Consider the following 24,204-nt stretch of genomic DNA (forward strand, 5'->3'; position numbering starts at 1 on the left):
CCTGAAAGCCGTTTTCACCGTTTATCCCGTGCGGTGTCTCTCTTCCATCTTTACGTCTTCCCTTCTTTGTCATTATTTTTTTATTGGAATAGTTCGTTAGGAGAAAGACCGCCCGCCAGGTGGCTTGCAAAATGGCAGCTCAAACAGCGTGTGGGGGCCGCTATTCATCTTTCCCCGCAAAGTCACCTGAGCCCCAGGCTGGAAGCACCGAGTGCAAATGTCACTTGCATTCCGTGAATCACACTGAGACCCAGGGGTCTACAGGATAATTGTGTGTTCTGTCGCCATGACGACACGGGACGCTTGCCAGAAGCTACCAATATAAAAGGAAGCGAGGCCGGTTCCTTCCTTTCTGGGGCTGGTGTTCTCTGTGATGCCCAGAACAGGCGGCCCTGGCCCAGCTTTCCCGACACTCCACCCATGACGCCACCTTCGAGCCCCCACATGCAGAACGGGCGATTTGGCCGCCCAGGTCTGCTTTTGGAGATCACAGAACAATGCCATTGTTTCTTTCCTACTCAATCGCACTGAAACTCATTTTCCAAGGATTAAAGGAGACAAAAAAAAAAAAGACACCCATCCATTACAGTCACAATGGACGCACGCTAGTGTCTCCGGAAGGTGAGGTCTGTCGTTCTTGTGAACTATTTCTCCGAATTTCAGTAAGATTCCGTCTATGCTTTCCCGTCTCCGTGTCTAAAAACAGCATCTGCAAACGGTGAATGGGAAATGGGATGGTGTCGGCGGAGCGTGACCGCTCCGGTTCGACATCATAAAAATCGCTACTCTGAAGTCTGCGTGGAGAGGAGAGAGCCCGACGCCACCCGCATTGGGTTGCAGAGAAATACAGTGAACACAGTTTTCAGACAAGCTTTTCACTGGTGTGGCACTGAAAACAAAGGGGACATTTCGCTCCGACGAGCGCATTCTTTTCTCACGTAGCTACTGTGATCTCCCGACACACACTGGCCATCGGATAGCGCTGGATGTTGGAAGAAAAGAAAAAGCAAATTTGTGCTAAAACCATGGAGCCCCAACAATGAAGCTTGACCACTTTATGAAACACCCTTTGCTTGGCTGCTGCACACAGCCAGGGGCCCCTTTCAAGACTGAAACACACCCCAAAAGGGTGCTAGACTCCTACAAGAGCAAGGCAACTGGAACCAGTCCTAAAAATTTTCAGGTCACGGCCTTCAGCATCACGACGCTCTCCATTCTACTATTTTCGCTGGACTCGCCCGTTTACACAGGAGTCAGGTGTAGGAGGAAACACTACGTACTCACGCCTGTTACCGCCTGCCAGTCGACCCGTATCGGAGCTAAAAAGGCAAGATATAACCGTGAGGAAGCACTGACCCTCTTGCAGAGGCTCAGAAAACCCAGTGGAACGGACACCAAGTGGCTCCAGAACTGTGTTCCAAGTATGAGGAGAAATGCACGGGTTAGAGAGGAGAGGAGGCACAGGGAGGGCGAGTCGAAGCCAGACGAGACAGCGGGGCGGGCGTGTCTCCTGTGTGCGCCCGGTACTTACCGTCCTCGGTGGGCACGTAGATGTTGAGATAGAGGCAGTCCTCGTTTTGGTCTTGAACGTAGGTCATTAAAGTATCCAGGTTGGCAGTGAACCAAATGGGGAGCATGTCGTGCAAGAGCGACCTCTCGTCCAGGTGCTGGGGACACACAGCGGCGAACTGGGTGGCGTTGCGAACCCCAGTCCATGAGGAGGGTGGCTCTGGGGGCTGAAACCGCCTCTCGCCCGTGGGGGGCGAGGCGTACGGGACCCCCAGGTACTGCTCCACTGGGCCCAAAATCTCATTGGGCAAGGGTGTTCTTAGGCCACGGATTTTGCCGTAATTGGTGTTGACGACAGGGTGCTGGGCCTGACCGTCAACGAGCGTGACCTTGAGGGCCAGGGCCGCGAGCCCCAGCAGGACGCCGGGGTTCAGCAGGAGGCAGACCGGGGGGAAGCACAGAGGAAGCCATGACCATCCCGTGGGTCTCGACATTGTTCACTGCGACATCCGCCAGCGCCTGGGAGACACGACTCCGAGCAGGCGATGCCGAGACGCCAGCCGCAGGCAGAAAGGCCGGACCTGGGGGGCCGACGACCCGGCAGAGGCGAAGGGCTGGCCAGGGAGCCCCGCCGATGGCTCATAGACGGAGGTCAGTGTCCAGCGCGGGCCCAGCAGGTTTCCGAGCAGCCCATGGTCAGACGGCAGCCTTCCCTCGATGCTGCAGGTGAATCCCAGCAAGTGTGAGGCTCTGAGGAGGCGGTGACCCCAGACGTCTGCCAAGGGTGCCAGTTCCTTACCACAACACCAGGGCTGAGCCGTCGGCCTGTGGGAAGAGAAAGCAAACAAAGATGAGGAAGGGCAGGCGACAGCCACGTGTACTGTCTCTTCCACACAGCCTTCGACCCCACGCTATGCAATTCTCCTCCACGGCTGAAGCTGTGCCTCGGTACAGCTGAGCAAGAAGATCTCCATGGAGTGCGACAAGCGACTCCGAATTCCTGCCGTGCCCTATGCCCTCAAACAACGCCTGGCATTGGGGAGACACACCCACCAAGGCTCTGTTGAATGAGCAAACAGATCCCCCAAAGTTATACACATCACATTGATAACTGTAACGACATCTCCTGATTTCACTATTATTGATACGACTGGCCCACGGACGAACAGGAACTCCCCAGAACATGGTTCTCAATGTTGAAGCCATCGCTCCCTACAGAGCTGTGGATGGAGCTCTAAGTTTCTACAGCAGGGATGAGAAAGGTGAGCCAAAGTGGCCTTCACTTTTAGTCAGCCCCCAGTCCCTCTCCCCTCTGACAACCGCCAGTTTCTTCTCTGTGTCTATTTTGTTTGGTTTCTTTTGGCGTCTGTGTTCCCCAGGTAAGTAACATTATATGGTGTTTGTCTGTCTGACTTCATTCACTTGAGGACAACTGTCCAGCTCGTCCGTGCTGACGCAATCCTCACATTTCCTTCTCTCTAACGGCCGAGGACCGTTCCAGCGTCCTTCGGCTCACACACCCATTCGTAAAGACACCGGGGGTCTTCCGGAGCATTTCTGGACTGGAACCTCACTACCCATTTCATTTACCTGGACATGTGGAGCGGACTTCGTCCACATGGTCGCCGTTGTTTAAATGACACCTGTCGGGGCTGAATCTGTCATGGAAATGCAGTACCTTTACGGGAAATGCCACAGGCAACGATTTCCTGGGTCAAGTTCAGCAGAGCTGAACACAACTGCTCCAGAAGTCTGGTGGTAACAGGGAAATCTGATGGAAAACAGCCCTGACTGGGAGGCCTCATTGGCTGGAGCATCACCCCGTACAGAGAGGTTGGGGGTTCAGTCCTGGATAGGGGTGCATCTGGGAAGCAGATGATTAATAATATTTGTCTCGCATGTCGATGTCTCTCTCTGCCTCTCTCTCTCTCCTCTCTCTTTCTCTCTCTTTCTCTCTCATCAGTAAATACGTCCTCGGGTAAGGATTGCAAAAAAAAAAGAAGAAAGTGAAAAACAGCACCGCACGCAGTGGCTGATTTACGTGTGCCTCTGTCTTTGAATTCCACCGCAGACATTTGGAGAGCTGCCACACTGTGATCCCATGTCTGAGGAGCCGAGAGACGGGCAAGAGGCGAGGACACGTTGGGACTCTTCTGTGTCCCTGAAAGCCACCCTGCTTTTGAGCCACCGTGCGTTCCTCCTTCTCTAGCCTCCCGCGTGGTGGTAGGAGACGCCGCGAATTTCTGGACCGGACAGATCTGGGACTGGGCAGAGGGGAGGAAAGTGGTCTGACATCCCCAGGCTTTGGGAAAATGGCCCTACCCGTGGGGCTGTGGTGAAAAGGGAAGCAGGCGATACGCAGAGAAAATGCACACTCCACGGAGGCGCCCTGCTGGGATTTTGCACACACGTGTGCTCCACACACGGGCTTTGAATCAGCAGAGCATGGGCGCTGAGCTGGAGTGGAGCAAGTCAGGCAAACGCTTTGAGGCCCTCGTTACTGCTCTGTCCAGGCACCAGCCTCCGGCCCGTCCCGTATCCACAAGGTGCATGTTCCAAGACCCCCGTGGACGCCTGAACCGAAGGACTGTACCAAACGCTACATTATGTCATGTTTGTTGCCTATCCAAATGCACCTATGGTAAAGATATGTGATGAATTGGGCACAGGAAGATACTAACAATAAGTAAGGATAAAATAAAACAACCGTAACAATATACTGTAATAAAAAGTAACACAAACATCACCTCTCTCATTCCAAATATGCTGTGCTACTCTCTTCTTGTGATAATGTGATGTGATTTGAAGACTAAGTTGAGAACTTTCGACTTTTAACTTAAAGGAGGCACCTGACGACGGGTCTCCGGCATGCAAACTGGCAGCATCTCTATTCCTGCCCCCGGGGGGCACCGTGAAGTAAACAAAGGGTGACGTGAACACAGGACTGGATCCAGGGCCTTCGATGGGTTCTGCCAGACAGATGCCAAGTGCCGAACAGGTGGGGAGGATCTCCAGCGCGGAGATGCCGGCAAAAGGGACGATCCAGATGTCCGGTGGTCGGAGGGGGCCTCGTGAGATTTCCTCACACTCCAACGAACAGCATGCAAGGTAAAACTTATCCATTGTGCGTTTCTGGAATTTTCCATGCAATGCTCTTGGACCATGGTGGAGTGAGGGCACCTGACTCCACAGAGAGGGAAACCACCAGTAGAAGAGAGAGCACACAGACATTGGTGCATGACCCGTGGGGTACAGTCATTCCAGGGGAGAAGTATCCATCTCAGTCACCAAATACGGAATGATGGGGGCCTGGGGAGGACCGGCGGGGACTCTGAAGATGACCGGTACTACGTATGTTTGCGTGTGTCTGAGTGTGCCCGAGTGTGTAAGGACCACCCAAACATTTGGCGACTCTAAAAGCATTGGCATCACAAGTAATGAAGACTTGGAAAATGAGCCTATTAAATATGCATCATCGTCATTAAAAGCAATCACTATACGTTTAACCAACCAATATATACTTGGGGACAAAAAAATAAAACCCCTGCCATATCAACGTCACACACTGTAAGGGATTATTGCACAAGGGGTGGCACACACATACACGTGTATATTTAATACACATTACACAATTTATCCATTATATTGTCATATAGTGTACACAGACAGGGTCTGGTGGGAGTTAACACCTCCCTGAGTGTGGTTGGTAGGATAACAATAGGAGTGTCATAATTTATAGCTTTAATTTGAACATTTCACCTACCATGTCCTACGGTGTGCTTGAGCGTGCTATGGCCCTATGACAGAATCCCATGCCTACGATCTTGCAACAAAAGGTTTTGTCATAAAAAAAGAGGCATCATTTGTGCCAGACCCTGTATATTAATTTTCTCACACATAAAAAGGGATACTACAAGAGAAATTATGTGAATAAAACTTTTAAGGAAAGCAAGTCAGAACCGCTAATTTGCTGAACGCATATAATTTGGGAGGTAAGAAGGACGCCGGAGCATGTCTTCTGTGCAAAGGTGGCGCGCACAGCCGCCTCTCCGCGCGGCGTTTTGACATGATTTATAACCCGATCGGGCATTTCGGCCTCACTCTCTCCAGGGCGGTGGTTCTGTCTGAGGCGGTAATTAAGACGAGGCGCCAAGTACTCAGGACTCCCCGACGGTAAATCACTCAGAGTACAAACGGCAGTATTTCCCCCCCCCCCAAAGCACACATTACCCAAATGCAGGTTGATTTCGTTTTAAAAATACATGTTTAAAGAAGGTGAGGCCTGATTGCGTCTCTGTTGCTATTTTGGCCTTGTAAGGAGTAAAATCACCATTGCTGGGTGTTTTCCTTTCCTCACTCTGAAATACATTAGAAGACAGGGAACTAGAAAGAGAGAGAGGGAGGGAGAGAGGGAGAGAGGGAGAGAGGGAGAGAGGGAGAGAGAAGGAGGTGGAAGCAGCCAGCTCCTGGTGTTTGTTCTCCTCCACACAGAACAGCTGGCGCTCAGTGAGGTGCCCGCACCTGAAGTATTAGCTTGGACAACAAACCTTCTTCTCCACCATTTCCTGAGAAAGCCTAGAATATTCTGTACCCACCACCCTGTACTTCTCCAGCCTGTGCCCCTTTACAGTCGCCCCCCAAAACTGCTCCCCTCTGGCAAGTCTCAGCCTGTTCTCTGTGTCTACGACCCTGTTTCCGTTTTGCTTATTTATTTTGTTCTTTAGATTCCACATATCGGTGAAATCATACGCTATTCATCTTTTTCTGACTTATTTCACTGAGCACAATACCCACAATACCTACAATGCATATAAAATACTGAAAGTCAACTGTAATTAATGATTTTTTTAAAAAATTGTCTTTAGGATAGCTTTTAATTAATTCTATGTCATCTTAATGCAAATAAATGTCCAAAGCTATGGTGGTTCTTTTTTTAAAAGCCTGTAACAGCTATTCCCAAACGGTGTGTAACCCATAAATAGCCGTACTTTTCCCTTTTTTTCTGTTTTTGTTTCTGGTGCAAATGGAACATTTTGTGCTCCACCTTTTGTCCAAAAACACAAGAACTCAGCCCTGAGGTGGTCTCATGCACCTGTTACCTCCACGCCCAGCCTGTGCTCCGCACCTGGGCCCATCACACTCACGCACACACACACACACTCTACACAGTCCTTATCTTTGCGATAGAGCCCCTTCCACATGTGTATCAGAGGCATCACCTGCAGCTATACTCATAACAGCAAAAAAAAAAAAGAAGGAACTAGAACGGATGTGCATTGGTAAGAGAACAGATAAGAATATGTTGCATTATTAAAAGCACTACACAACACTGAGAGATGAATAAGCTACAGACGTGTGTTATCGAGAGGGGTAGCATTTCATGGAAGGACACATGTGGCATGATTTCACTTAGTATTAATAGTATATAAAACTAAGCAGCTCGTTGCCTAGCGCCGTATTTCCGCTGTCGTATGAAAATGGCGAAGGCATTCTTAAGACCCCAATGTGGGGATAGTGCTTCCCTGTGAGAAGCGGAGGAAAGTAACTCACGTGGGTATAAAAAAATATTAGCGATGCTCTACTTTGTTCTCCGGCAGTGGGTGTGTTCGCTTCAATGATATTTCTAAGTATTTACTTAATGCACACTTTATATGATTACTCTACAGTGCAAGTTTTAATCAAGTGACCCATCCCTACAAAGGCTGAGCCAATGACTTTGCTTTCCCACACACCATCGAGACACCTCAGCTTTAAAAGGTGAGTAAAACCCATAAATTGCTCTTCCCGAGGTTATGCTACACGTCCAGCAGGAACGGACCGCCGTCCACACATTCCATAAAAAGCGGCGGATTCCCAAAAGCATCGCTGACAAGGACAGAGAGGTCTCCTAAGACCACAGCTGGCCTGTCTGCTCATTAACCAGGTGACTTTTGTCTTGTCACTCAGCGCCCGGGACTTCTGGGTGGTGAGGAGCAGGCGGAAGGAGTCTTACACCTCTAATTGCAAAAAATGCATTTTCCAAGGCCACACGGCAGATAGTAGCAGGTGACCAAAACATCAGCAGGTTGTCACTGACCTGAGTTCCACCTCCGGACTCAAAATAAATATTAATTGCCGTCCTCCCCCTATGCACTGACCCATTGCGCTAACTGTGCGGTACGCATCACGCACTCCATTCTCCTCAAGTTTGCACATGAGGTGTGCATGTGAGTGTTCTCCTATCCTGAGGTCCCCAAAGCCCACCTTCCACATTCTTTGTGAATCCCCGCAGGGCCTTCCGCACGCACGGGGCTTTCTGTTGCGGGTAATCACTAAACTCTGTTCACGCGGTATTGATTATCCATTTCCGGAGAGAGGGCTGGACGCATGAGCGACCTGAGGAACAACAGACCCGAGAACACACTGATGGGCAGGAAAAGAGGCGACTTTCAGGCCCCCAGCGTCAGGCGGGCAGCGTCCCGGCTGGAGGGAGTAAACACCGGTCTGTGTGGAAATCCCACAGTCTGACCTGGAGGTCGCGGCGTAGACGGGGTGTGACCCCGTGTGATGCTGGGTCTGCAGGCACACGGTCAGACCCTGCCGTTCACGCAGACACCACAGAAAACACGGTCGGCCGAGATGCGATCGTGTTCAGTGTGTGTCTGCAGGATTTTAGAACAGGTGCATCTTGGAACTGCCTTTCATTCTGCGCTAATGCATGAAGTACGCAGAGTCCAACAGGACGAGCGCCTTCAGAACATTTTCCGAGACACCATCCATGAATCAAGGACCCACTTTTTCCTCGAAGCGTGTATCCCGTTTGCCTCTGGGACAGTCCACCTTAACGCAAAGCCTGCCTCATTTTAGAGGGAAGACGCCGTACTGGGGAAGTTACACGGTCCCATCTCACGTGATTCTAGAGGTATACAGCCTCTTGGATGACAAGGTGGCGTGCTTGCAAGTGATAGGGTGACAGGTGATGAACCAAACCTTTTTCACACCTTTCACGTCCCGAGCAGGACGCTCTACAACCTCCCAGGAACAGAAGGATGTGCCTTCCGCCTTGACCCCCCCCACTCCCCACGAGGTTTCCTCTGCATTCCCCAAACCTAAATATGCTTCTGTGAAAACAGACTGCCCCCCTGCCCCAAGTCTCAGACCCTCCAGAGAGGCTGCCTGTGCTGCCTGCCTAGCAAGCAGTACTGATGTATTTCCAACCCCAGATGCACAGAAAAAAATAGCTAGTGTCTATTTTCATGGGAAATACTGCAAACTAACCACAGACAAGACCGGGCATCTCCCACAAGCGGCCGGAGCTTCCACGACGTGGAACAGAGTCAAGAGCTTCCCTTGCACACCGGTGAGTCTCATGTAAGCACGGAAGGCAGAGGGAAAAGGAACGGTAGGTGGAGGAAAAGGAAGGGCAGCCGAGTCGAGAACACACTACAGGACTGGAAGCCTCGCCCTTTCCAATCTGTCTCCCCACCTGTACGAACACACGAGGAAGTCACTGTCATTGAAATGAAGTGAATGTCACCAAGGAAGGCAGCCCGTGGCTTCAAGAGCATTCGCTCTGGAGCCCTTCACGTTTTTTCTCAATAAAAAACGATAGGAAGTTTCTAATCCACTTCATCCTTTCCTTTCCTTGTTGACGCCAAAGGAATTCTGACACCCAACCCACTACATCCCAATCTCGTTACTCCCGCAGACTCTGCCTCTGGCAGAACGGCTGTGTAGACGGGCGGGTTCTCGAAGGGAAGTCTGGATAAAGGAAATTTAGAAAACCTTCCTCCACCCAGTTCCAGAGTCGGAAGTTCTCTCCCCAGAGTCGGTGACACACACGTCCACACGGGTGTCTTTCAGCAGAACCCGTGGGTGCTGTAACCTCGAACAGACCACACAACATACACCACTGTTCCCTCACTAAATGAGAGCGGACATGTAGCATTTGCTTCGATTATGAAGGCAGGCACTCACAGAGACACACACACCCGGTACTATTAGGGATTCCTGCACCTTTGCCCCCAAGAGAAATCTCACACATCTTCCTATCCCATGAATGCTGGTACAGACATCTCAAAATACTGTTACAACCCCCACGACTGTGGCATTGTGACAATTACGAGCTTCTACCTGGACCTGGTTACTGAATACACAATAAAGATGCCCGTATGTCACCGTGGCCCATTTTAGAAATACCTCGATTACTATGCCAATAAAACCACTTCCCTTCGTTTATTACTGCAAGTATTATGCTGAGGAAGGCTGTGTGTTTTTCACCAAAGGGGCAATGGGAGCTACCCCTGACACACATGTGCGCACACACGAACCAAAGAATGCACATGCATGCACCGAGCATGCGCGGGTTCGACCCTCTGACTGCTCACGACACTAGCTCCACCCCCTGTGTCTGCAGTGGTAACGACCTGGGGGGCAGAGCAGAGCTTGCAGAATCGCTTTCTGCTGGTGGGCAAGATACACATGGTTGGGTGAACGAAGACCCCCAGGCTCAACTATCTCGTACAAGCAGAGGGTCCTTCCCTCTGTGAACCCAAGCCTCCTGACCTTCAGACCTAAAACCTGAACACAAAGGAGCATTAAACACGAATGCATTTCTCATCACAGGGGCACAGAAAACGAGAGCTCGTGTGTGTGTTTTCCTGGGAAACACCGCCAATTAATGGAGCAACAGGACAGCTCAGAGGACGTGGAGGTGACGGGTTTGTCACTGGACGCTGTGAGCCAGGAGGGAGCCTGCTCTCGGAACAAAGCAGACGAGCAAATAAAACAGGGGCTCATGGACACAGAGGGCAGACCGAGGGGTGCTGGAGCGGAGGGCGCTGAGGAGCTGGGGGAAAGAGGTGAAGGCTGGGAGTCACAAAACAGTCCCAGGGATGGAAAGCCCAGCACAGAGAATCCAGTTACTAACGTTGTGAGAAGTATGGATGCGGCCGGAGGGGTACGAGACCTATCGGGGGAATCAGTGTGCAAATTATGTAACTGTCTTAAGCACTATGGTGTACACCGGAAACTAATATAAAACAATACTAAATGCTGGTTGCAACTGAAAAAAAATAAAGTAAAAAGAACCAAGAGAAGCACAAATACAAGCCCCGGAGAATTTCAGGATGCACAGGGTTAGAGGTGTCAACAGCAGCTTGTCCGCGTTGCTGTGCCTGCATCGCCTACTCCCCACGCTGCATTGCCACGGGAAAACGCGGCAAAGCTCCCACGTTCTGTAAGCTCTTGAGTGTTTCGTAATTCACGGCAAGGTTCCCCAGACTCTACAAGGGCAGCTCTGCCTCTTGCCTGTCTTCTGTCTGGCACCTCCTTTTGAACCTCAAAGACTCCCTCCTGCTTTTCTCAAATATGTGTGTGCTACAGAGGAGGATATAAAAGGGTTGATCTTTTTTCCCTACACTAATCAGACGTCACCGATTCGTCTGCAGCGAATGCTTTCCTTGCTATTTTCAGCTCGCCGATTAAGAGCTATTCTCTCACTCCGGCCGATCCCTCCTAACCCAATTAGACCCAATTACACCCTCTGCTACAGCCTTTCCAGCTCCTCTCTGCTTAATTATCTCTTAACCAGTCCGTTGCTGCGTGTTCTTTTCAACTAGTCCTCGCCTGGCGGTATCCCCGAGCAGACACACACACACACACACACACACACAGAATGCTGACACTGAAGTGTCACCTGACAAAGTGGCCACCACGGAAATCTAACCAGCAGCAGGAGGGTGTCACTGTAACATGGAGTTCCTAATGCCTCGTCAAACATCGGGGCCCCGTGGCTGATGGCCTCCAAGAGGTTTTATAAACAACAGATATAAAACGATTTGCCTGTCAGAAGTATGCCCTGTGAATTAATTAGGTCATTAGGAGCCCATAGTGAGTTATGGCAGCCCGGATAGCTGGCTGCAATGTGTACAGTTAGCGAAGAACTTACGTTCTCTCTCTCTATCACCCTCTGTCCTTCCGTCCCTCCCTCCCTGTGTCCCTCTGTCTCTCTGTGTGCATGCCCACCCAACATGTTTACAGATGACATTAAAATGACCAGCCTCCCAACGAGGCCATTTTGATGTTGGACTTCATGGCACACACCACGAGCTTGCGGAAATGCCCTAACAACATCAACAATTCATCAGCTTGAAGGATGCTCTACGAGAGGAAAGGAGGAAGCCGAAAGCCACAAAACGTAAGGAAGAGGCTGCGGGGACACTTCACTTCCTATCGGATGAGCCCTTGTCGTACAAGTGGGAGGTTTTCGGTGCCTTGCAAAGAACCTCGGGCAGCCCAGAGAACAGGCATTTCAAGCAAAGCAGGGGGACAGACGATTAGGTGCTACCGCGATCTGTACTCAGAGACAGACTCAAGGGCAAGGTCGTGCCACCGAGCCAGCTCTCCAACTCATCCTGCAGAGAGTTCACGCGTCAGCGTCTCTCAGATAATAAACAGTAAACACGTGTGTGTAAGCCACCAGCTTCTCACGCAGTAACACGGAGACCTCAGCCGGGTCTCACGAGCAGCCAGTGGAAGGTACAGGGAGGAAAGGTGCACTCCCTATAAAAAACGAGAGCGGTCTATTAATACCCACGAGTGCTTATTGTGGAAGAACTTAGTCCTCCTTGGTGCAGCAGCGTGGGAAAAGCCCGATGATAACGAGAGGAAGTTTGGCTCCAGAACTACCGTCCTTGACCACGGAGCAAATCTCCGAGCAGGTACTCACGGCTCCGGCCCTTGAGTTAAAGGACCCCACAGAACTGCAGCCGCAGAACGCACGGGGCCCCTCCAAGGACCCACTTGCGGTGAGTGCCCACGCGGTGCCAACTGAGAAAACGCCCTTGAAGCCAGCCTCGGGGGCCGTCGCGCAAACCGGAGAGTGCGCGACAATGGGATCGGAATGGCACCTTTGACCTCCCACTAGGGGCTTCCGGAGCCACAAAGCATTCCGAAAGGAGAACATTCCGTGACTTCAGTGAGCACAAGGAGGACGAGAAAATGGGCAGCTTTGTGAGAGAAGCATTAGGTCATCGGTAAGCAATTGCTGGCTTTGTACAAAGAGCGCGTCCGATAATAAAGGGAAAAACAGCCGCGCGATGAAGACTGCCAATCTGCATCCTTAGTCTTTTTTAATTTTTTAATGGAAAGTGCTGTCTGCAGGCACACAGAACTCGAGAAGGGGTTTTAAGGGAAAGCAATAATCCACAGGGCCCCAGGTCCCTCGCTCCGCAAGGCTCCTATGTACTGGAACTCAGGGAGAACTCCACACTCGCACGGCCCGGCTGCACCCCGAACCCAGTCATCGGGATGCCTGGGGAAACGAGGGCCGGCCACTGGTACTTAGAAACTCTCCAGGGGAACCAAAGGGCAGCCACACGTGAACACAGGACCTTCACACGAGCGTCATGTCCACACAGCGTGCCGTTTTGCCAGGGGGTTTCCTTCTTTTCCTTTGAGAAAAATGGTGTTTTGAGAAAGAAAAGCCTAGCGTGCAGGCTTGACAGCCAGCCCACACAGAGTACGCAACAGCAAGAGGAACAGGCAACAGCAACCCCGGCCCAAGGCACGCCCCCGGGGCCCCCCTGCCTCCAGGGGCAGACAGTGGGAGGTCAGGTAGACTTCCTTCTCCAAACAGGCGGCATCGCAGTCCCAAACCATGTTCTGTGGCCCTTTGCCTTGACATATTATTTTGAGATCTTATCTAAAAACTGTGGGTGGGCGGCCACTGCCCTGTTTGCTTCTTCCTTTTCAAGTTCTCCGTATCACAGCTGTTCTGTGGCGACTGCATCACTCTCGAGGGCTCCCATTACTGGAACCAGGCAGCGAACGGGGACGCCTCCATGCAGCGCTGGGCCCCGCGCGTCTTCCGCGTGCAGCAGACACACCATACGAAGGGGACTCTGAGAACTGCCCCAGAGAAATTATTAAGTATCGCCGCCTATCGAAGCAGAAGAGGGTATTCCAGCGGTCTGGTCACAACGCCCGCCCCCTGCCCCGGGTTTATTGGGAAGCGCAGGCACTCTCCGGCCCTTCCGTCTCTCACAGCAAATGTATCCACAAGACACGACCATTTCCACTTGCTCGCCTCTGCAAACAGGAATGCGACAGCTCGTCCACACAGCGTGCTGGGATCGACGTTCCACTAACAGGATTACACCTACCGCAAACGAAACCCCACGCATTCTTCCCACGTGGGAAGCTTAGGCAGAAAAGAATCGCAAAGATGTGGAAAACATTTACATTTAGAGAGAAGAAGGGAGATGATAGGGGAGCGGATGTAATTTTCTGTAACCTGAATGGTTTATCACCTTGGTCTGGTGTTTGAAGCGTCCAGACGTAAGGATTTGCTGCCCACCCACGTGAGCTGCCCGCATGCAGCTGTGAAGAAATCTCCCACCCTCATTACCCAAGGAGGGGATGCTGTGGGCTGCTGTGCAAGCAGGCGGGCGTTTCCCTAAACCTCCTCCCATTCGGTTGTTTTCACGCTAAAAACGCTCTCCTAATAACAGGTCTCATGAATCCCGCTGGCCTTTGCTGGATGATTTGGCAAAGTGCATTCTCATTCCCAAGACTTCCAGGGACGAGGCAGCTTCTTCCCTTTTCTAGGACGTGACAGACTCTACGCCAGCCACCGAGCGAGCACCTTGCCGTTCACCGAAAACAGGTAGAAACTTATCTGCACGTAAAAACCTGCATGCGGAGAGTTAGAGCCGCTCTACCTATCACCGTCCAACGTGGAAGCCACCGAGACGTCCTGCGATGGGGGGCGGGTAAATAAGCTGTGTTACAGCCAGACAATATGGTATTATTCAGCACGAAAAAGAAATGAGCTGGCGAGCCGTGAGAACAGAAGGAGGAACACGAAGCGCACCAGACTACGTGAGGGAAGCCGGTGTGAAAAGGCTACGCGTGGTGTGGTCCCAACTCTACTATATTCGGGAAAAGGCCACACTATGGAGACAGTCAAAAGGTCAGTGGTCGCCAGGGGGTGGCAGGGAAAAGGGAAAAGTAGGAGGAGAACAGAGTGAAATGCAGGGCAGCGACATGATCGCATGGGACACCGTAACGTTGGACGGCATGTCATTTATGCACACACACAGTCTACACCACCAGGAATGAACCCTAATGTCGACTCCGAGCTCTGGGTGATTATGTGTTAATATAAGTTCGTCCACCGTAACAGAGGTGACGTCCGGTGGGGTGTTGTTGGTGGGAGAGACTGTACATGGGCGGAGCGTGGGGGGAATATGGAAAATCTCTCTACCTTCCTCTCAATCTTGCTGTAAACCTAAACTGGTCTTAAAAAAAAGTGTTAATTAAAAAATAAAACAACAAGTGTCCCGGCCAGTGTGGCTCAGTGGGTTGGGTGTCACCCCACAAAAAAAAAAAGATCGTCAGTTGGATTCCCAGTCAGGGCAGGTGCCTGGGCTGCAGGCCAGGTCCCCTGTGGGGTGTGTGTGTGAGAGCCAACGGATCGATGTCTCTCTCTCTCTCCTAGATATCTCTCTCCCTCTCTTTGTCCCTCTCTCCCTCTCTCTCTCTCTAAAAATAAGTAAGTACTATCTTTAAAAAATCAGCCCTGACTGGGTACCTTCATTGGTTAAAGAGTTGTCCCAATACACCCAGGTTGTGGGTTCAGTCCCTCCCGGGTTTCCGTTTTTCTCGGGAGTGACCGCTCGCTCCCCCGGAAGCCCGAGCTCTCAAGTTCACCAGGTAGACGAAGGAGCAAATGCTTCTCTCCAATGTCAGAGCACAGGCATGCCACCCAACTGCACCTTCCAGACGGGTGCGGAAAAGAAACGGGGCCCAAGGCGGGTCATTCCTTGAGTGATGCGGGGCCCTTACTGCTTTCTCCCTCTCGAGGGATGGTGGCATGTCATTCCCAACATCTAATACTACTGACCACACTGAGGACACTCGGTAACTGTGGCTTCCGATCACAGAGCAAATGCCTGGCGAGTTAATGTGTGACCCCTGAGATCTTGTCAAGCTCTTGTCAACTTAGCTCATGTTGTCTTCGGAGAATGAATGTGTCGCTTCAGGAACTATGTCCCAGTTGCAAAGCAAGCAACGCACGGGAGAACAGACACATGAACAGCACTTCTGAGAGGGCCCTACGCTAAATCGGCCGGTGTGAGGACACACCCAAGCACCCACTAAGAGGAATGCACGCAAAACAACGTCGGACGGGTCCGTTTGCCGTAGGTAACACTCACTATATCCGTGTGTTGTTTGATATCACAGACGGTAACCGCAGAACTTTCGTTATGAAAACAGTATCTCTGGGCAGACCATTCCTCAAAGAAAAAGAAAAAAAATGACAGTTGCTGTGAATTCTGATTAGCCACATGACCTTCAGGAGGTACACGGGCAACAGCATGTTTTTTGTTTTTTCTGTTTTTTAAAAAATTTTTATTGTTATTCAGTTACAGTTGTGTGCCTTTTCTCCCCATCCCTCCACCCCACCCCAGCTGAACCCCCCTCCATTCCCCACCTCCACCCTCCCCCTTGATTTGGTCCATGTGTCCTTTATAGTAGTTCCTGTAATCCCCTCTCCTCACTGTCCCCTCCCCACTCCCCTCTGGCTATTGTTACATTGTTCTTAACTTCAATGTCTCTGGTTATATTTTGTTTGCTTTTTTCTTCTTCTGAGCATGTTTTTTAACGTTCACTTCCCTTCCGTGATGTTATTTTGAAAGTGTTACGTTTTTGTATCTTCCCTGGAGCAGAGTCCTGCCCATCAGCCGGAAGTTACCAGCTCATTTCTTCCGTTCTGGTCTAGAGTTTTATTTAAACCCAGTGGAAGCCAAGTTTTCTTGGGGGAAAGCAATAGTGCATTCATTCGGAGGCATCCATACTGAGCTTCTCCCCCTCAGAGTGGCAGCAAAGACATTTGGGATGGAATTCCGTTCCCACCGTCCTGGGTACAATCCATGGCCCCGGGGAACAGGAGGATGGACCCACATACAATGACAATGGTCCAGGTCACTTGGAACACGTCCCCTTTTTGACAACTCTACGTAGATGTTAGTGAATTTTAGCGGATGGTACCAAAAATCCTCAAGGGTGTCGTGTGACTTCTTTAGTAATCTAAAGTACCCCCCGCCGGGGAGCTCAGTTGGTGAGAGCGTCATCCCGATAGGCCAAGGTTGTGGGTTTCATCTCGTCAGGGCGCGTAACAAAAAAAGAATCCACCAATGATTGCATCAATAAGTGGAACAGAAAATCTATGTTTCTCTCTCTGTCTCTAAAATCAATCTATTAAAAAAAAGCTACCATGTGCCTAGACACACAGGCACACATTCTAGGAAACAAGTACAAATAAATACACGTACGGAATGGATGACAAAGAGCTGAAGCTATGCCTACATTCAGTCGGAGTCACGACTCCGTTCTTGTAAGATGAACTCAGTCGGTGATGTTTGAAGGTGCCGGGCACGCTGTCGGATGGGTTGGGGGTTACAGAGACTCCGAACATCTCCCACAGGTAAGGGATATTTTAATGTAGGGGGCAAGTCCAACGTTTCAGTAAACGGGCAGGAGAGTGTCATGGTGGAGGTGCCTTCTTCAGGAAATCGTAAGGAACCACCGGGATGCTTTGCTGAGAACATTCATGCAGGTGAGCGGGCGCCCTAAGATTGGAACAGGGCTTTTCAGGAACCCGGCCCCAGGAAGGAAGTTCCGCCACGAAAGGAGAGAGGGGTGGTATTGAAAGACAACTGGACTCTCCTCGTTCTGGAAGGCTCGGAGCGGTTCCACGGGCTGCGACCGTGTCTGAGAAGAGGCATCCAAAGTTGCACAGAATGGGGAGCGCGCAGCCCAGTGACCAAAGAGCATTATAGCGGCCCCTGCCTGTGTTCACTCGTGGGAGGGTCTTGCACACGCGCTCACCATCGAGGACAGACGGTGAGACTCCCAAGAGGGCAGAGCAAAGATGGATCCAAGAGAGAGGCAGCGAGGAGGACCCTGGGGAGGGGATGGAGAGGCAGACCCCGGGCAGAAGAAGGAGAAAGAAAAGTGCTTTTCGGGGAACACAGAAGGCAGCAGGGCCAGGAGGGAAGCGGATATATTAACTGAGAGCCGGCAGCTGCTGGCTGTCACAACCATAAAACCGCAGCGTCGTACCTGTGGTGGGTGGAGTCACGCCGGCCTCCCAGCCAAGCACTTCCAAACCCCCTAGTTCCCCGGGGTACTCTATGAGCTTCCATGGCCAAGGACGCTGACGATGAGATGAAATGAAAGGTCTAGAGATGAATGTCATTCTGGAAGGTCCTCAAAGAACAAGGTAAAAGACAGAGAAAGGGAAGGGACAGTGGAAACAGGGAGAGAAGAGGACAAGCGCAGGGACTGGGAGCCAGGGCGTGAGGGCACCTGTGGACGCTGGAAAAGGCCAGGGAAGGGGGTCCCCTCCCCCGGGCCGCCATGAGAAAGCACCCTGGGGCTTTGGGTTTCTGCCCCAGACCTGTGCCCTGCAGAACGGTGTTTATTCACGCATGCTGTTCAAACCATGACATCTGTCACCGTTGCCACCACAGCAGTAGGAAATTAATACCTTCCAGGAAAACGTGGAAAGTGAGGGAAATGAACTGTGAACACTCCATCAAGAACCCAGCAGAGAAACTAAACGCATTAATGTTGTAATTTGTGTGTGTGATGCGAGGTGGGTGCTAGACGCTTGGGGGGGACACTTGGTAAGTTGCACAAATGTCCGATCGCCGTGCTGTAAAACCAAAGTAAGGCACGACTATAGGTCAGCGGAGATTTGTAAAAATTGTTCGATGTTTCAAAGGCTGAGTAAGAATGAGGGAGCAGAGGCAAGCCCGGGCTGCAGGGGGGTGCCTTGCAATGGGGGAAGACTGACATCTCATTTGCAGACGCAGGGGCCCGAAGGAAGGCTTCCAAGACTCCCGACAACGACCGTGTGGAAACCAAGGGTGGGAAAGCAGGTCCTGATCAAGCGACAGTTTGCTTCCTCAGCCCCGAAATGTCACAAGTCGTCACGCAATGTCCTTCCAAAGCAGGGTGGCCTTTCCGAAGCAAAAACAGAGTGATTCCCCCTTCTCCTCAAGACGGAAGATGAACTGATCGATTTTAAACAACGCCCAAACAGGGCTGGCGCCAGGGACAGGACCTCAAGTGTTGTGTGCGTACTTTGAGAGGCAAGGAGAAGAAATTGGCTTCACCCCGGGATCCGTCCAGCTTGGCTCGCACTTTCTGGAGTTCCAACTCGTTTGGCGCCATTCTACTCCCTTAAATGGTCGATGCCATGTTATTTCAGGGACCCATTGTACCAAGTAACCAGAAGAGTGGTACTAATTTAAAAATACCTGTGAAACTTGATCAGTACTGTGTCTGCGCTGAAGGAAAATATTTAAAGTATAACCTGATAAGTCCCAGCAGAAAATAAAAATGACAATTATCGCCTCTCCCATCTAGTTCCCCCACTGACTGAATGTTGATCATGTATTTCGTTTACATATTCTTAAAATGCAACTTACAATACCCCATGAAGAGGACTAAATGAGTTCCTCCGTGTCGTTCACTAAGGGTCACACAGGGTCCAGCACTAATAACGCCCCTTTTATTACGAAATCTTTCATCGCGGAATCATAAGCACGTACTTCTGCAACAGAACAGTGTCACACTCAAGCACACCCTGTGACATTTTAGGTGAAATGTCCAAATTAAACTATAAATTGTCGTGCCCATACTATTATTTTTTAAAGATTTTATTGACTTATTTTTAGTGAGAGGGGAAGGCAGAGAGAAAGGGAGAGAAACACCAATGTGTGGTTGCCTCTCATGCACCCCTTCCGGGGACCTGGCCCAAAACCCAGGCATGTGCCCTGACTGGGAATCGAACCGGCGACCCTTTGGGTCACAGGCCTGCGCTCAATCCACTGAGCCACCCCAGCCAGGGTGTTACACCCATATTATTACCCTACCAACCACACTCAAGCAGGCCTTACTGCTGCCAGACCCTGTATCATAAAAAGCTAAAGGTCAACACTAACAATGAAAGAGACCACATGAACACCTGTTAGGAAAGTTTAAATCTATAGCTGAGAAACTTCCTGTATTTTCAAGTTCACCTTCTTTACAAATCTGCAGCTTTTGAAAGGTAAGAAATTAACCCAGACACGCATCCTGGATTGTAGAATGTTCTTCCTTCCTCAGATGCCATTCCCTTATCACCTGGCCACATTTCTCCCCAGAAGAGCAGAATTTGAACAAACCGATCCATTTACCACTAAAAGGAACGGTGAAAAACTACGCATTTCCCCCGAAGGTTTAAATTTTCCAGGTAATGGAAGAAGAAAATGCAGCAGCTCAAACGGCCACCCATATGGAAGACGTCATTACAGGTTAAGTCCTTGCTAAATAATTCACATTCTTTGTTGCGTAGACAGGAGACCAGAAAGAATACTGGGGGGGTGGGGGAGAAGAATCTGTATTTTTCTGTGCATATATCGGAGACCAGGAAAAAAACTGGGAAAACATCTCTAGAATGGACATTCCATTGCTTCTAAGTTACTATTATCCATAGAAAAACATCATATGAAACAATATTTATCGTCAGGGCTCGCTGCCTTCCCTTGTCAGCTGGAGGGATGGCAGAAGGTAAGTGGACTCACCCAATGTCACCTGGCCCCTTGGGCAGCCCAGCCACGACCAGCCCTGTAGGCTACTGCTTTCCCACGCGTACCCGCTCCACCTGCTGTGAAATGCCAGAGCCGTTCACAGGAACCTGCACTCGGCCACCACTGCCTGCGTCTCTCCCACCGGCCCTGCACAGTGACAGGTCCTGGGGAAGGTGACATTGCTTCTCTGGAAATCACCAACTGCCTACAAAGATCGCTGCGAAAGTTCCGATGAGCCTGGTACGAGTCTGGGGTTCAGTTTTCATGTGGATTAGGGTGCGGGCTGCCTCAGGGAAGCTCTGTAACAAGCCCCCCCACCCCACGGGACGCTTCAATAAACTAACACTTAGAACACGACGGGTAATGCGGTCTGCAATCTCCGTACAAAGGGAAGGAAGGAGGGCGTATCCAAGGAACATCTGGAGACAGAACATCCTCAGTGGAAACTGAAAGACAGTTTGCTGATATTTACCCCAGGCCCACAGCACGCAGAGCTGACGTCCAGCAAGCCGGCAGAGGGAGACAGAACAGTTCCGTCCCCACGGACACTGATTACCTACTTCGGGAGGGCCTGCTGAGTCACAATTACCTGGCGCTGAAACTCTCACACGTGCACGAGTGTGATGCCTGAGCTCCCGGGTTTTCAATGCAAAAAAACGCACCTCACTAAAGGGGGGAAGGACTAAAGGTGGGAGGTGGGGGTGGGTGGGGCAGGGGGAAGGGGGTGGCGGGAAAATGGAGACAACTGTACTTGAACAACAATAAAAAAAGTGCAAAAAAAAAAAGGAAAATTTTTTAAAAAATTCAGTGAGCAGGCTAAAAATGGCAACGATTGCTTGTGCCAAATCGAGCATTCCCGTCTTCTGGGCCATGAAACGCATGAGTGGGCGTGAGAGAGCCTGTCAAGAGGGTCAGTCCCCGAGGTCAGCCCGGCTAATGATGAAGCAGATCCCTAACAATCAGAGAGTAATTGTAATCTGTCACGGGGACCGGTGGCGGTGACCCACGCGCATCTGTGGGTGGGCCACACCCCCTTTGTTTTACGGGGTCGGTCACTGGATGTCTCCCCGGTGCACATCATTTCCCGTGGGAAATTCTGGGGTTCTCCCGGACCCCGTTCCCCCGTGCATCCTAGATTTCAGCTCAGAGGCACCTGCCCTGTGTTTCGGAGATTGGACAGAACGCATTACTGGAATGCCTGATGGGAAAGCATGCATCTCGGTTACAAATAGTCATTTGCTATATATTAACATGCATCGCGATTTTGCAGACCCGGGATGTTTACTGTGAACTGCCTTCCCAGTTCCTCTCAAAGAACCGAGTCCCGCCCTAACGCAGGGATGGCCAAACCTGTTGTAAAGGGTCAAATAATCCACATTTTAGGCCGTCCCAGGCACACGGTGTCCGGTGCAAACACTGAAATGTGAATGACCCCCTATAAAAAGGAACGGCGAGCATCAGGCTGTTTCAATAAAACTTTATCTGTAAGAGCAACGGACTCGCCTGCAAACCGCAGCTGGCTCACCTGAGCCTGTATCGTGGGATTTACCCACAGGTGAGTTGTTACGCCATCCCAACAGCCGACAAAATCAGCGGACGCAGGCCCCTTGTAAATAGTGTACGGTGATTTGATCTAACGACCCTTACCCCTTTCTCCACTCTTGAAATACATCCTTTTGGTGGCAAAGAAGCATTACATGAGGGGAAAAAGGCGGTACAGTGTTTTTTCCTTTTTATGGAGTTCATTTGGGTGGCGTTGGTTAATAAATTTGCGCAGGCTTCAGGTGTATGCTTCCGTACGTAACCCATCCTCTGTATGGGGCACCATGTGTTCAGCACCCAGATCGGGTCCTCTCCCATCGCCGTTGGCCCCCCTTCACCCTCCGCTGCCTCCCCCACCCCCTTCCCTCCGGTCGTCCCCACACGGCTGGTCATCAGTTCTGAAGCAAACTAAGCCGCCCTTGGGATAGACTGAATTCGTTTCCAATGTCAGCTCCCCGACGCCCTCCCGGACAGATGCAACACTGAAGTGTGAATAGCTTGTTTCAACAATGGTAGCAAAGCCAGAAAGGGTTCAGTCCACCGTGCGGAGAAAATCTGAGTCAACTGGCATTCGAGATTCACCAGACGTAATGAGTTATTCGTATCTCCTCAGCCCCTGCTTTTCTTCATTTATCATCATGGACTCTTCCCTGGGAAAAGGGTTGCCTGCCTCTCTTCTCTGAACACACCAGAAGCCTGACCATCGGAAAGCAGCTACAATGAGGGGGTAGGCTGGGTGCAGGAGGGCGAAGGGGGAAAATTGGGATGACCGTAATAGAATAGCAATAAAATATGTTTTTATGATGCTCAAGTACACGTGTCTCCATGTTGCCCCCACCCCAATATTTCTTAAACAAAGAAACCAGCTACGTGGCCACAGACCCAGATTATAACAAACACGCCCCGATTCACAAATTCACACGTTTTTCCCCTAAACCCTGCACCTCTCGACAATGACAACAGCCAGGGAGCTCAGCAGGTGACAGCGTGTCACCCCGATGCACCAAGGTCACAGGTACGATCCCCAGTCAGGACATGGACAAGAAACAGCCAATGAATATGACAATAAGCAGAACAACAAATTGACATCTGTCTGTCTGTCTCCTTCTGTCTCAAATCAATAAAGAAAAAAAAATTAAGGGAAGTGATAACACCTCCAATTAAGGAGTCAAAGTCCTTTTAGTTCTCAAAGTCTTGAGACTGCAGGGGAAGACTCTTTGGTTATTAGCTTTTCATCTGGACAAGCCATCTGGGAGAGACAGTAAGGGACACTGCATTGCAGGGCCACCACTCATGGAGGGCCCTGGGCCCTCATGTCACCCCAAAGCCTGCCCCCGCTCTGAGAGGCAGGGAGATGGACTCTCGCACGAACATGCTGAGACCCGCCTGCAGGTAGGCGCAGATGCCAAAGACAACCAGGCAGCTTTCGAAAGTCGGAGGGTCTCACGTCCCTTCCCCGATTGGGCACTTTGTACCTCGTTCCCTGCGGGTCTCATCACGGGAGCTCTCGTATTAGGGGCGTGAGCCCCCCTCCACCGAACGGAGCCTCGGGCCCACCCGAGGAAGGCCTCATCTCCTTGCACTTTGGCGACTGAAATCGTCACCACCCACCAAGCTGCCCGGCGTGGCTGTTCCAAAGGCCGGCGGGCGAGAAGGAAGACGAGAGCTTCCGAGACGTCACGCCTCGGCTGTATATGCACACTCCTCCAGACGGGGAAGAAAACAAAATTGTTTAAAAGTGCCATACGGTCAATGATATTGTGATAACCATGTAGGGGGCCGGGGGGCACTGGAGATATTGAGAGGACCACTCTGTAAAGTATGCGTTTGTCTAACCACTGGGCTGTGCACCCGAACCCAGCACAAAATAAAACTGAAAAAAAACTAAAAGTGCATCAAGTAGGAAAAAGTCTCGCAACTCAGAAGACACGAGTCATTACTGACTGTTTAGCGGCAGGGGCGGATAGCGTGTGGGTGCATTAAATGCCTTCGATAACACCGACCAATCGCTGTACGGTAAAAACAGCAAACATCATTTTTTCAACCACAATCTTTTCATTTTGCATGTGAATAACAAAAAAGGGGACCGCATTGGATTTTATTAATTACAAATGATCTCTGGAAAAAAAAACGAGTATTTTTTTTTTAATGGAAGGAAATAGAGAGGAGAACTTGGAAATCACGTTTGTTGAAAAGGATTTCCATACAGGGCATGTTCTGGAATCCAGGAAAGCTCCAGAAGCTGGTTACCCAGGAAATACATATGAGCATATGACGGAGTCCGCTGGAAAGAAATGCTCAAAAGTGCTACGAATTTTGGTGACTGGTAGGAAGCCGTGGCACTGACATTGATAAGAAAACTGGTCAATAACCAGCATTTAACCGATATATGGTGATAAAGACTGCCTCGGCAGGGCCTGCATGGACCGCTGAACCATGAGAAGACACAACCGTTGACTGGAAACACCCAAAAACACACCCGCTGAGAAATTCCAGCAGAGGGTGAAAAGGTCCAGATTTGGGATGGCGA

General features: G+C 50.8%; 1 protein-coding gene across 5 annotated transcripts in view; it reads right to left on the reverse strand.

Annotated features, from left to right (window-relative positions):
* The window catches only part of LOC139440587 (neuroligin-4, X-linked-like), a 354,500-nt gene that overhangs the window by 156,916 nt on the left and 173,380 nt on the right, over positions 1-24,204 (reverse strand). For all 5 annotated transcript variants that reach the window (XM_071220389.1, XM_071220388.1, XM_071220387.1 and 2 more), the window contains one exon: positions 1,532-2,334. In XM_071220389.1, coding sequence (XP_071076490.1) covers positions 1,532-2,003 — 472 coding nt within the window. In that variant the 5' untranslated portion in view covers positions 2,004-2,334. The remainder of the gene's footprint in view (positions 1-1,531; positions 2,335-24,204) is intronic.

Source organism: Desmodus rotundus, chromosome Y (genome assembly GCF_022682495.2).
Source record: "Desmodus rotundus isolate HL8 chromosome Y, HLdesRot8A.1, whole genome shotgun sequence".
Taxonomy (NCBI): Eukaryota; Metazoa; Chordata; class Mammalia; order Chiroptera; family Phyllostomidae; genus Desmodus; species Desmodus rotundus.